The following is a 14,948-nucleotide window of genomic DNA, read 5'->3' on the forward strand; positions in this document are numbered from 1 at the left end:
TAGGCCCACTTTAAGGAGGAACACGGTATTTCTATAGTGTCAAAGTATCTCTCCTAAATATTTACTAATTACTGTGTGTGTTAAGAAGGAAATGAAAATAAGAGTGTGTGTGATATATATATATATATATATATATACACATAGAACACTGCTGACATGGTGGTTAAGTGCTATGGCAGCAAACCAAAAGGTCGGAGGTTGAATCCACCAGGCACTCCTTTGAAACCTTATGAGCCAGTTGTACTCTGTCCTATAGGGTCACTGTGAGTTGGAATAGACTCGATGGCATTAGTTTCATAGGGTTTCGATGAGTCAGAATCAACTCAATGGCAACGGGTATGGTTTTTTTTTTTTTTTTGGTGCAGGATCACTATGAGTTGGAATCACCTTGAGAGCAATGGGTTTGGTTTCTCTGTTTATATATGTATGTGTTCTTTTTCTCATTTTTATAAAACAAATAGAGGAAATATACACCAGAAAAACCAGTGAAAATTATTACTAAATGAAGTTATTACCAGTGAAAATCACTTATAGGCTTCCTTGGAAACATGTCTAATTCCAGTTTTGAGGTAATAAATGCAGAATAGTAGCTTACACATTTTGCACCAGAGAACAAGAAATCTGTTAAAGTCTCCTGGTGTAGTATCTGAAGGACTTAGGCATGAACTTAAAAGTTTTCGACTTAAGCACCAATTGACCAAAGATGGGACACTGTTAGCGTCAAAAGGTACACTAATTATAATGGATTTGAACTGATAAAATGCAATAAAATCCATAAGTTTGTGTTAACTAAAAAATTATTGGTAATCTTCATAGGCTATAACAACTTATTATTCTGAAAACTGGTAATTAAATTTATTTAGTCTGCTTTTCCTTTGTGAATTATATTCATTTTGTACTATCAAGTTTGTCTTCATTGAGGAAGTAAAACTTTGGGTCATTAAGCATGAAAGAAAGGAAAGAAGGGAGGAAGGAAGAAAAAAAAAAGGAGGGAAGGAGAGAGGGAGGGAGAGAGCCAAGAAAGGAGACAAAATAAAAATGAATGAAAAACAAAAACATACAAAGATACTCATTCTGAGATTCCATAAAGCCAGGGATAGAGAAAAGCTCCTAAATGCTTTCAGAGAGATGACAAAAGAATGAGAATCAGGATGATATGCAATTTATCAAAATCAACCCTGCATACTAGGAAATGAACAATTCTGCCGAAGCTTGGTAGGAAAATTATTTTAAATTTAAAATTCTTTACAAACCGAGCTATGTGTGAGGAATGAACAAAGATCAGCGTGTCTCAACTTCAAGTACTGACTGTCAGAGAAGATGACGATATTTCTTAACACAACGAGAGAATGAACAAGGAAGAGGAAGACAGAGATCTTGGAAACAGAGTATCTGGCTTAGTCATCTAGTACTGCTGTAACAGAAATAACACAAGAGGATGGTTTTAAAAAAGAGAAATTTATTTTCTCACAGTCTAGTAGGTTACAAGTCCAAAGTCAGGGCATTGGCTCCAGGGGAAGACTTTCTCTCTTTGTCAGCTCTAGGGGAAGGTCCTTGTCCTCAATTTTCCCCTGGTCAAAGAGCTTCTCAGGCACAGGGACCCTGGGTGCAAAAGACCCGTTCTGCTCCTGGTGCTGCTTTCTTGGTGCTATGAGGTCCCATACTCTCTGCTTGCTTCCCTTTCCTTTTATCTCTTGAGAGATAAAAGGTGGTGCAGACCACACCCCAGGGAAACTCCCTTTACATTGGATCAGGAAGGTGACCTGAGTAAGGGTGGTGTTATAATCCCACCCTGATCCTCTTAACATAAAATGACAATCACAGAATGAAGGACAATCACACATGGCCTAACCAAGTTGATACACAGATTTTTTGGGGGACATAATTCAATCCATGACAGTATCTAACACAGGACATAAGGAAAAGGAAGTCTCAGCATGAAAGCTGTGAACTGGGCCTAGAGAAAAACCTATCTAGACTGGAAAGGGAGGACTGAAAGCACCAGGACAGAAGTCTCCAAGATAATGAAAGAACAAAAGATTATTTAATGCAGTTGAGATTTTAAAGAATATATTTGAAAGGCATATGTGTGAGTCTCACTCAGCAAATGGGAAAATAAATTTTTTTCATTCAAAAACTCATAAAAAGGAACTAAAAGCATGATACACAAGTTGTCTTAGCAGTGGAAAGTATTTGCAAGTCTCTAATACAAACTGATGTTCAAATTACTGAAAATTGTGATATACCATTAAAGAAGAGGGAAATGGGAGACCTTAAACAAACAAACAAATGAATTTTTAATTACTATCACAGGAAGGAAAGGCGCCCCAGTGGTGCAGTGGTTACACCCTCAGCTGCTAAACCAAAGGTCAGGCAGTTGGAAACCACCAGCTGTTCTGAGGGAGAAAGATGTGACAGTCTGCTTCTGTAAAGATTACAGCCTTGGAAACCCTGTGGGGCAGTTCTACTCTGTCTTATAGGGTGGCTATGAGTCGGAATCTACTGGATGGCAATGGGTCATAACAGGAAGTTAGTTAATATGTCTACAATTGACGATAAATATGTTAAATTTACAGAGAAGTAGCTACAAAACTTGAAAGTGGTTGTAACTGGAATGCATAGATTACAGTGGGTAGGACACTACAGTTTTTGAAATACATTTCTAGTACTATTTTAAAAATTGGTGTGTCATAAGAAATTTCAAAAGAATGTAAGGAATGAAGCAGGGAGACTAGTTTGAAGCTATTAATATTGTTCAGGTGGGAGATGATGACAGCATGGAATTGCATGCAGAGGAAGTTGAAGTGAAGAGATGTGGGAACATTTAAGATGCATAGATATTCCCCAATTTAGGACAGGATTCTGTTCCAATGACTCCATCATGGTCTAAGCCGAACACTTTGGTTTTCTTTTTTTCAGTTTACATTACTATTGCCTTTTATTATCAGTGTCTTTAAAACTCTGAACTTTATTTGTCCTTAGGGTTTGACATGAGAATGATAACATCAGCAAATTATACATTGCAACATTGTATGTAGTACATATTACTAATAGAATATAAGGGTAGAAATTAGGCCTGTCATATTTTATGTTGTGAAGATTAGCTAGGCTGGAAATAGACTTCAAATGTGCACGTACATGTGAGCGTATGAATGTACCTGTGCAAAAGAAGGCATGTGAAATTGGTGAGTAAGGAAAGAAAAGACTAGTTAACAAATGCTTCTGGAAATACTACTTGTTATCCATTACAAATCAAATTTTAATTCTTATTTCAAAACATTTAAAATGAATTCCTGTTGAATTAAAATGATATGCATAACCATTCATGCTATAAGAAAAAGAAAATACAAGTTATGTTTATAAAATAATCTGTGAATGAAGAAGGCATATAAATTTTAACACAAATGGAGAAGACAAATAGTTAACCCATTGGCACAGGGTTATTTATTAAACAATTTTTTCTTTTTCATTGATTTATGGTGCATTTCGTATTTTATGCAGGAATCTCCTTTTAATAATATGATCTGTTCCAGTCATCCATCTATTGATTCTTGACCTAAAAGTTAACAGCTTTAATTATTGGAGCTACATCACATTCATACTTTGATATTTAATGCACAAATGTTACTTGTTTTATGGTTTATTAATTTTTCTAGAAAATCTAGAATTCTAGAAAATTTTAGTGTTATTTTTTCTGGTTCCCATAGAAGTACTCCTTTGATGTTTATTCAGACTAAACTAACCTGTGGAGTATTTTGAAGACATGGGGGGAAAAAGGTACATCCACACCTCATGCCATATATTAAAAAGTTTAAAGAAGTATCAAGAATGGAAGGTAAATTTAAACTCTCAAAAGATAAGAAAAAGAGGATGAGAAGATGAAGAAGAAAAAGAGAAAAAGAAATGTTGGTTAACGTCAAACAACAGATTAAGGAAAGAAATTCTAAACAAATAAGCATAAAATAAACTACATAAGAAAAAGCCAATAAATATGATTACATTGCATTAAAATATTTATCAAATATAAATATCAAAAACAAATATTAAAAGACTCTCAACACACTGAGAAACTACTTGCCACAAACAGTCACAGCATTTTAATATTTTCTCTATCAACAGTGGTAAAAATAAATGAGGGAAAAAAAACAGTAAGATCAAAGGAAATAAACAGATAATTCGTAGAAGGAATGAAAATGGCCAATAAACACATAAAATATTGGATTAAGCTCTGGCAGAATATTTTGAAATTCCAGTCATGCACATTTGAACAAATACATCTTAATGATTTAGAGATGAATATTTTGTAGGAAACATATTTTTCTTTTTCTATGGAAGAATTTTAATAAATTAACATCATCACTGCTGTAGAGGATCAAGTTTGTTTAGGAATATTATAGTTCCCATTGATTTTTTTCAGGACACATCATCTCCTTCTTTCTCAGACTATAAATATAAGGGTTTAATAAAGGAATTGTTATTATACAAAAAATTTCCAAAGTATATCTGTATCCCCTTCTTCAAATGGTCAAGTACACATGAGAAGACAAAAGTAGAATATTGGTACAGAGAGAAAGTGGGAAGCATAGGTAGAAAAGGCTTTCCTTCTTCCATTTTGGATTTCATTTCAAAAATTGTGAAAAGGATGTAGAGATAAGAGATCAAGACAGTGGCAACGGCAAAGATTTGAATAGGCATTAAAAAATGTGTACACTTAGTTCATTAATAAATGGATCAGTACAGAATAGTCTGTACAATGGCAAAATATCACAAAAAAGTGATCGACTTGATTAGGCCTGCAGAAAGTTAACCCCAATAGAAGTACAACAGGAATCATGGAATGAAGATTACTAGTTATGAAGTTTCCTATGGTCATATGAATGCAGAGTTTCTTTGATATCATGATGTGTTACTGCAATAGACTACATATTGCCATGTAGCAATCCTAAGTCATTGCTGCCAGGAGAAAGCAGTCTGCAGTTTCAACAAGACATGGAAAATAAAAATGTGCCATTCATTCATAGAGGGAAATCATTCTGCCCTCAGAAAAGTTCTTTAACAGCTTGGTGATGGCCCAGGAACAGCAGGAATTCATCAGAGCCAGGTTGCCCAGAAAGATGTGTATTTTGGTGTATGGAGATGGTGCTCCATGAAAATCAACACCACCAGACCAAGACTCCCCAACACAGGTAGACAGTAAGAACATCACAAACAGAATGGTCTTCATAGCTAGGTGATCCAGAAATTCTATAGGATAAACTCAGTTGTCAAGGAATGATTGTCCTTGGTCATCTCTACTTTCTCTGTTGAGACAGAAATTATGGAGAGGTAAGATTCGAATTTAGAGTGTGTCTAATTGTCCCTTTGAATTTCCCCTGGACAATAGGGAGTAGAGCTACTCCCTCAAGGTTCTCCTCCTTTCTCTGACATACAGGCACACATACTTCTAGGGAACATTTTTTCCCAAAGTGTTGTCTTATATGACCTCAAGCAAGGAAGCTCCAGATTTCCAAGAATATTTTGATAATTCCAAGGAAATGCTTGCAGTGAAAAATTCATGTTTGTGAATTTATACAAAAAGAATGAACAAATACAGGGTACCCTAGATTTCATGTTCTCAAATATTTCAACGTCAGTTTTTGTATTGACGATCTTTAAACTGTGCTTAAAACCCATTTTCCTGTATATGTATTTCTTTCACTAAGCAAATGTTTTTTATACTCTATTTTATACATTAATTTATGCACATTATTTTCATATAGTATCCCAGAGAAGTGAATATTTAAAAATTGCATATATTATTTACTATGTTAGAAATTAAAGCTGACAAATTAAAAATATATATATTTACTCATTCATTCAAAAAATAATAATAAACCTATTAAATGTTAACTTAAAAAAGTATATGAAAAATATATTAAAACTTGATAGTAGGTACATGAAGACTAATATTATCTATGGCATTTTCCACAGTAAAAATTTAAATAAACAATACAACGTAATAACATAATAAAAGGTTAAAATAGTTAAGTGCCCTAGGACCAGCCTAAAAAAAAACTCTTATTTTGTCCTAAATTATTTGTGATGCTATTCTTATATAGTTCAGTTGGCTCCTAGTCAATCTATCATTTTCAATGATATATTTATTGATTGTTGAACTTATATGAAGTTGGTTAAATTATTGTAGATTTATCATACATTTTAAAACAGATATTTTGTAACAGTCACTTCCTATATTTTCTTGATATAGCTTTGGAACAAATTTTAGAGCTTTGTCACTAAATTCTTAGAGTGTTTATTCTAATATTTTGATGGAATTATATTAAATTCTCACCTAATTAAAAAAATCTAAATAAATTTAGAGAGCTATCTTAGATCATTCATGAAAAATATATTCCAGACTAATTTAAGAATTAAATGTAAAAAAAGAAGTATTTTAAAATATCAATGATCATAAGATTTCAGATTGGTGAGTTTTAAGCAGCAAAAAAATACAAAAAAATTATAAAGTAATAAATCAATAGATTTGAGAACCTTAAAATGAAAATATCTGTACATCACAAAACATCATAAGCAAATCTGGAAGGCATGCAAATCGTTTACCAAAAAAATATATATATATATTACAACTACAGATAAAATTCCAATAGCATTTTTATGTTAAATGTATATATAAATAACAAGAAAAATGCTCTATGAAATGCTCTATGAAATGCTCTATGAAACAGGCAAAGGACACAACCAGGTGATTTTCAGAAGAAAGGTAAATGGTAAATAAATGTATGAAAACTATTTAAATTCAGGGAAAAGCACTAACTAAGCAATAGACAAGTGGTAACTTTGGTGAAGTGTAAGATAGTACAAAATTCTGGGACAGACAGCACAACTGGACCAAACAATGTCATGAAAACTTCACAGACACATCCAAACTCCCTGAGGAACTGAATTACAGGGCTGAGGGCTGGAGATCATGGTCTTGGGGGACATATAGCTCAACTAGCATAACACAATTTATAAAGAAAATGTTCTACGTCCTCCTTTGGTCAGAAGCACCTGGGGTCTTAGGAGCTTGTGAGTGGCCATCTGAGATAGTCCAATGGTCCCACCCCATCTGGAGCAATAGAGAATGAAGAAAACCAAAGACACAAGAGAAAGATTAGTCCAAAGGACTAATGAACCACAACTATCACAGCCTCCACCAGACTGAGTGCAGTACAACTAGATAGTGCCCAGCTACCACCACTGATTGCTCTGACAAGGATCATAATAGATGGTCCTGGACAAAGCTCAAGAAAAATGTAAAACAAAATTCTAACTTACAAAAAAAGACCAGACTTACTGGTTTGAAAAAGGCTGGAGAAACCCTGAGAGTATGGCCCCTGGACACCCTTTTAACTCAGTACTGAAGCCATTCCTGGGATTTACCTTTCAGCCAAAGATTAGAAGGTCCCATAAAACAAAGTGAGACTAAATGGGCACACCAGCTCAGGGGAAGAAACAAGAAGGCAGGAGAGGACAGGGAAATCGGTAATGGGAAAACAAAGGTCAAGAAGGGGAGAATGTTGACATGTCATGGGGTTGGCAATCAATGTCACAAAATAATATGTGTATTAATTGTTTAATGAGAAATTAATTTGCTCTGTAAACCTTCATCTAAAGTACAATAAAAAAAAAAAAGTTCACCAGTAATAAAAAATATTAAAAGATCACACCATGTAGTCAGGGAATGTTTATCGAATGCCCTTATATGTCTCTCAGTGTAAGAAGTCCTGGTGATATAAAATCAGGTATGACATGGTTGATACTCACAAGAGGGTAATGGGTTTTCATTTTATCATCCAACAATTACAATTTGCTATTTATTCTTTTTTAAACTGTTGTTTATGTCTATGCACCTCTATCTTTTGTTAGAGTTGTGGAGAACAAAACCACTCAGTCTTTGAAAGTTAAGAGGTTTTATTCAGTAAAAATTTAAAAAACAAAAAACAAAAGAAGATACATTTGAATGCAGAGAGACACCAGTTCACATAAGCCAAAAACTGATGATTTCAGCAAAGGAGCCTCTAACAGGATAGATATAGTCCAAGGAACAAAGAAATTATATTAAAATCATGTGATTGGTTAGTTTTTGGTTGAAATAACAAGAAGGGTGGGTTAGCAGGTGGGAAATAGGCTTCTATTGAATAATTGTATACAGAGGCTTACAGTGATTGATTTCAGTGGCTAATTAAAGAGATTGTCAATCATTGTCACATATTCTTCAGGAGGGATCATAAAAACATCAGTGGTTGATGTTAAATACCTCTAAACAGATATCTCAGGGAGTTGTGATAACCATTCAGTACTAGTACATTATTTCTCAGAAACAGGTGGTTAAAACAAAACCCTTTTAATTGTCCGGAAAACTTTAGATAAGGCTAGATCCATGTCCCTTTCAAAACAATTTTAATTACATTCTTTTCATTAACAATGATTTCTTGGCCCACTTTCCCCAAAAGGCACCTGTGGCAATATTCCCTCCCTTAGAGTGTACTTCTTTTATGCTGTAGCTTAAATCCAGAGTGAAACACTCCTTCAGTTTCCTTGGCTAGTAGCAATTAAGGAGCCAGATAGCAGGTCCCTGTGAACAGTAACCATGCTGAGAGCAGTTGGGCAAATAGGAAGTCCTAGAAAGGCATGTTGGAAAAAAAAAAAAAGAAAAGGACCAGTTTAATTCATAAAAAAACTGAATTTAAATCAAACATTTAGTCGGTCAAAAAAAGCTTCATGAGCTTCTCCTTTATTTACTGAGTCTTCCCAATTTCAGCTCTTACCACCTAACATTTGAATTATTGCAGTTAGTTGCATTCCTTCTAGCCTTTCTTTCCAGTCAAGTGCCAAATCAGTTTTTGGAAAAAATAAAATCATATTAACAGTTGGCCCTCCATAACCGTGGGTTCCTCATTTGTGAATTCAACCTACTATGAATCAAAAATATTGAAAATGAAGAAAGTTCCAAAAAGTAAAGTTTGAATTTACCATGTGCCGAGCACTACACTGAATCCACACAAATGAGACGATGTGTAGGCATACCCTGCTGTAGACTCCCACCATTTCACAGATCTTTAGTCTCTCTCCAGCAGACAGAACATACACCAACTCAACAGTTTCCACATGCACAATTATGTGACATTGATTACATTCTTCAAGTTGTGCAACCATGCTCGCCCTCCTTTTCTGAGTTGTTTCTCCCCCATTAACATAAACTCACTGCCCCTTAAGTTTCCTATCTAATCTTTTGTGTTTCTGTTGTCAATTTGATACCATATAGGTAGTTCTTAAAAGAGCATAATGCTCAAGGTGGACATTTTTTACTAGTTAAGATAAACTATTGTTTGGTTTTAAGAAGACTCCAGGGAATATTTTTGGTTTAGGGTTTAAAGACAGGGCAGAATTCTTAAATCATTCACAAACAAGGAAAAACTAGGTTGGTAAGATTCACAAGGTAAGTGAAAGAGTAACCGGAAAAAATATTAATTAAATGAATAGGTTCTTTAGAGAAAAATGGAAGATCCCACCCAGCAAAGTACCCTGAGAATAACTTGTTTGGCTTAACATGATCCAGTAACCACCTATTCTTAAATCTTCCTATAAAAATTCTTTTTTTTTTCTTCTCTGATTTTTTTTTTTATGTTTTAGAGGAAAGTTTACAGTGCAAATTAGTTTCTCATTAAACAATCAATACGCTTATTGCTTTGAGACATTAGTTGCCAAACCCACGATGTGTCAATACTTTCCCCTTCTCTTCTTCAGTTTCCCCATTTCAATTTGTCAAGCTTTCTTGTCCCTTCCTACCTTCTTGATTTGCTTTTGGGCTGGTGCGCCTAGTCTCATATACATGGTGAACTATGTATGTTATTGTTTGTTTCATAGACCTGTCTAATTTTTGGCAAAGGGTGAACTTCAAGAGTGACTTCTGTAATGAGTTTAAACGGTGTCCAGAAAAATCTTATATCTTTTCAAAAGTGGCATGTCACTTGCTGCGGTGGGCCATATGGTTGTTAAGAAAGAATTGAGCATTCACACAATAAATCAGAAAGAAGCTGAAATTTGTGCAAGAGTTAGTGGAAGTACTGTCTCTACAATGTCAAAAATAGTCTCTCTGGTTTGTGATAAAGTGCTTTCAAAGACTGGAAAAGCATTACTAAGTTTAAGCATTAACAGCTATTAAGTAGCATTTACATTGTTGTGGGTATGATAAGTAATCTCGAGATGATTTAAAGAATTCAGGAGGATGTGTGTAGGTTATATGCAAATACTACGCCATTTTATATAAGGGATTTCAACATCCCAGGATTTTGGCATCCATGGGGGGGTACTGGAACCAATCCCCTGCAGACACCAAGGGGAAACTCCACTTTGCTAACAGGAAGACATCAATGTTTGATGTCTCTAGGACAGATTCAGATTCCCTGTATAACATTTAAAATTCTCAGTAAATGGAACTGCTTCCATCCTTATTTTCCACACTCGCCAACAGCTTTCACCAATAGCTCTGCCAGTTTTCAACACCCATTCTTCACCTCCCTCATTCAGTACTGCCATTGTCACCCTCGTTTCCATAAACATTGCTTCTACTTGTGCTTTTATTCCTGTTTTTACCTCGTATCAATTTTTATTCTACTCTTTATACATCTGTTATTTCTGACACTACTTAATGACTAAATACCCCAGGCTACACTGATCTCCATATTCTTCACTCCCAAGCACATGCTATATACCCAACACAACCTAAAATTGCTTGTGTATGATCTACGTTGCTTACCCCACCGCCCATGTGTATGTTCATTTTCCTTATTAGATTTTAAGCATGTGGAGATTAACTATGACTTAAGTTTCTGTGAAAGAAGCTGTAAAACACCATGGGGAAGAGGCATCACTGATTTAAATCCTAACTCCATTTGATGCCTACAAGAACTTGGGCAAACAACTTCATATTTCAATGTATGAGTTATTTTACACTGGAAAAGCATGAAAAATAATGCCTACCTAATTGGAAGCTAACATATCTGAAAGGTATAGTTTGTGTCTAGCAGAGGGTAGATTCTTATTAAGCCGTTTTTTCTTTCATATTTACACATTTAAGTGATCACTAAATTTTTTGCTGTTGTTTAGCTTCTAAGGTTTTTCACTACTTTCTGCCTCAATTTTGCTGAAAATTGTCTCCAGCTTTCTGTTAAAACCCATAAAAATAATTTGCATAGGAATTGGTGTAAGTTAGTGATATTCCTAATAACAAGCAAGACAAGTAATACTATCTTGGGGGAAAACTCTTGAATTAATTGATATATTCAGGAATTGTACTGTCATGCATCATGGATAACTACAAATCTATGTGAAAACATTCAAAGCCATAGGACCTTCAGTATAAATAGCAAATTTTCAACTAAAGATTGATAAATTACTATTATACAAACATTCAGAGAGCCTCACAGGAAAAATGACTAGCACTAAAGACAAAGACGTTTTTGATTTGAGAATATATATTCTGTATAAATTCATATTCAAACATAAATTCTTGAACAGCTCAAAGAAATTTGAGAGTCGAATTCATTCTGAGAGATGGTGTGGCTTAAATCATTAATATATGAGAACCCAAAATGCATGTAGTTTGTATGACTACACTTAAGAGAGTCCATAAATTTGCCAACAATGCTAAATGGAGGCTACATTTATATATTGACTTTTGTGCCTAGGATTTGTTGGATATGTTGAAAATTGTAGCTGATTTCACTTTGACACAATTTGTGACCATAGGACCTTAATTCACTCCTAAGAGAGCCTAGTAGTTTAGATTTTGTAACAGATTTTAGCAGTGTCTTAGTCATCTAGTGCTGCTATAACAGAAATACCACAAGTGGATGGCTTTAACAAAGAGAAGTTTATTCTCTCTCACAATTCAGTAAGCTAGAATACCGAACTCTGGGCACCGGGACCAGGGAAAAGCTTTCTCTCTCTATCGGCTCTGGAGGAAGGTCCTTGTCATCGGTCTTCTCTTAGTCTGAGAGCACCTTATCAAAGGAACCTCAGGTCCAAAGGACACCCTCTGCTCCTGGCACTGCTTTCTTGGTGGCATGAGGAACCCTGTCTCTCTGCCACTTCTCTCTTTTACATCTCAAAAGAGATTGGCTTAAGACACCATCTAATCTTGTAGACCTCATCAATATAATTGCTGCTAATTTTTTTTAATCCATTGTATTACATCATAGTGATAGAATTTACAGCATATAGGAAAATCACATAAAATGTTGGACGATCACACAATACTGAGAATCATGGCCCAGCTAAGTTGACAGATATTTTGGGGAGATACAATGCAATCCACGACAAGCAGAATCCCTCCTTCATGAACTTATTTAACCATTTATACATTATTTGACTTAAAAATCATCAGAATTGAGTAATTTAATATTTCCTATACAATGTGGCCATTTTCCATTTTCCCAGTATCCTAGACTTTGGAAAAAGTTTACCTAATAAAAATTAATTTGTCACAGGAGATATTTGTTTCAGAATGTTATGAGGTTTTCTGTTCTTCATAATTCTTTTCACAACATTTAGTACTTCCTTATTTCTTAGACTATAGATAAAAGGGTTTAATAAAGGAATTACTAAAGTATAAAAAATAGCAACATGTATATCTTTATACCCTTCTTTAACTGAACTTGGTCGAATGTACATGAAGAGAAGAGAACCGTAGAATATTGAGACAGAGAGAAAGTGAGATGCACAAGTAGATAAAGCTTTGCCTCTTCCCTCTTTGGATTTCATTTTTAAAACTGTGAAAAGGATGCAAAGATAAGACACTAGGACTATGGAAATAGTAAAGATTTGAATTGACCCTGAAAAGATAAGTAGCATCAGTTCATTGATATAAGGGTTTACACAGGAGAGTCTGAATAATGGAAGAACATCACAAAAAAAGTGATTGATTTGATGAGATCCACAAAAAGTTAACCTTAACAGAAATACTACATGAATAATGGAATGCAGGTTGCCAGCTAAGTAGGACCCTGTGATCATCTGAATGCAGAGTTTCTTCGACATCATGGTGTGGTACTGCAGTGGACGGCATATTGCCACATAGCGATCACAGGCCATTGCTGCCAGGAGAAAGCAGTCCGCAGTTTCAGCAAAGCAGAAAAAATAAAATTGTGCCATGCATTCATAGAGGGAAATCATTCTGTCCTCAGAAAAGAAGTTCTCTAACATTTTGGGGGTGATGGCACAGGAACAGCAGGAATCCATCAGAGCCAGGTTGCCAAGAAAGATGTACATGGGTGTGCGGAGACGGCGCTCCATGAAAATCAATGCCACCAAACCAAGATTCCCCACCATGGTGATCAGATAAATGGCAAAGAATACCACAAACAGAAGGATCTTCAGACCTGGTTTGTCCATAAATCCTATGAGCATAAACTCAGTTGTCAAAGAGTAATTGTCCTCGGTCATCTCTACTTTCTCTGTTGAGATACAAATCATGGAGATATAAAATTCTAAGTTAGACTATTTCTAGCTTTCCCTTTGAATTGCTCTTGGACAACAGGGAGTAGAGCCAATCCTCCAAGCTTCCCCTGCTGTCTTTGAAGTACAGGCACACACACTTACAGGGAATCTTAGTTTCCCTAAAGTGTCATCTTGTATGACCTCAAGTGCTGATGCTCCAGATTCAGAAGAACATTTTCATAATTTCAAAGAAATGCTTGCAGTGAAAAGGTTTTTGTATATGAACTTATACAAAGATAGGGGACAAATATAGGGCACCCTAGATTTACTACTCTCAAATAATTCAATGTCAATTTTGTATTGACTTTAAAATCAATTTTTCTGCATATATGTATATATTTTTTTCACTTAGCAATTTTTTTTTTTTTTATCCTATCCTAGTGGCAGCTGCTAACTGAAAGGTCAGCAGTTCAAAGCCACCAGACACTCCTTGGAAACTCTATGGGGCAGTCTTACTCTGTACTATAGGGTTGCTATGAGTCGGAATTGACTTGATGGCAATGGGTTTTTTTTGGGTACCCTAGTGGAGTGAAAATTTAACAATTACAAAGTATGGGTGTTTTAAATTTATAATGTAGAAAGTACACAAAGGTCAGTAATTATTGAGGGAACTATTTAAAGAAAATTACTTTGGAAAGCTAGAGACAGAAAAATGCATTGATTTCCTTAACAAGTTAATTGGTGTATATCATCTTTATATTTCTATTGACCCATTCTGCTATGATGGAGCAAATTTTCTGAGACTAGTTGTAAATAAAACATTAATATTTTCCCTCTTTATCTGAGTACTTTCCATGTCTAGCAACGGGCCTCCTGTTGTTCTAATCTTATGAGATTTGCAGATCATACTCTAATAATTATGACCATATTATGAGAATTGATGACTATCCTCTCCAGTTTGTTCCATAGAGACTTCTACCATTTATCAGATAGAAGCTCCCCATCGTTTCATTACTTATTTAAGGTCACATTCTCCTGAGATTTCCAGATCTATTTATCTTAGTTGAAGTTCAGTGGCCATTACTTCATGACATTGTCAAACACAACACAGCTGCCAAGAAGGCTTTAATATTTGTTGTCTCTAAGATAATTTCAAATTCTTTAGGACAATATTTAAGGTTCTCTGTAACTTGATCCACATCCGTCCTTACTTCCCACATACACCAATAGCTCTTCAAGCTTTCTCACTCTGTCCACCCACCAGTGCCACACTTACTCATTTCCATGAACACTGACCGTGCCCATGCTATAATTTCTTACAAATCATAATTCCAAATATAGATTTTGGCACTTTGACCAAATATCTATATCCTTTCCATACTTTTTATTAAGGCATAGCTTACATATGAAGATATGTAATAAAATTTTAACTAAATAACCGACTGATCTCCATTTCTGAGTCCTTA

At 34.9% G+C, this 14,948-nt stretch overlaps 1 protein-coding gene and 1 pseudogene across 1 annotated transcript; both read right to left on the minus strand.

Moving 5' to 3' along the window:
• Positions 1-4,372: 4,372 nt before the first annotated feature.
• Positions 4,373-5,460, minus strand: LOC100661945 (olfactory receptor 5K4-like; annotated as a pseudogene).
• A 7,059-nt stretch (positions 5,461-12,519) lies between these two features.
• LOC100661662 (olfactory receptor 5K3-like) lies at positions 12,520-13,592 on the minus strand. The gene has a single exon (XM_003418932.3). The coding sequence runs from the start codon at positions 13,516-13,518 to the stop codon at positions 12,520-12,522; it is 999 nt and encodes a 332-aa protein (XP_003418980.2). The 5' UTR covers positions 13,519-13,592.
• Positions 13,593-14,948: the final 1,356 nt, after the last annotated feature.

Source organism: Loxodonta africana, chromosome 20 (genome assembly GCF_030014295.1).
Source record: "Loxodonta africana isolate mLoxAfr1 chromosome 20, mLoxAfr1.hap2, whole genome shotgun sequence".
NCBI lineage: Eukaryota > Metazoa > Chordata > Mammalia > Proboscidea > Elephantidae > Loxodonta > Loxodonta africana.

Bases quoted from the DNA above. Each gene is read 5' to 3' on its own strand.
- LOC100661662 (XM_003418932.3), bottom strand. From the start codon at position 13,518: ATGATTTGTATCTCAACAGAGAAAGTAGAGATGACCGAGGACAATTAC.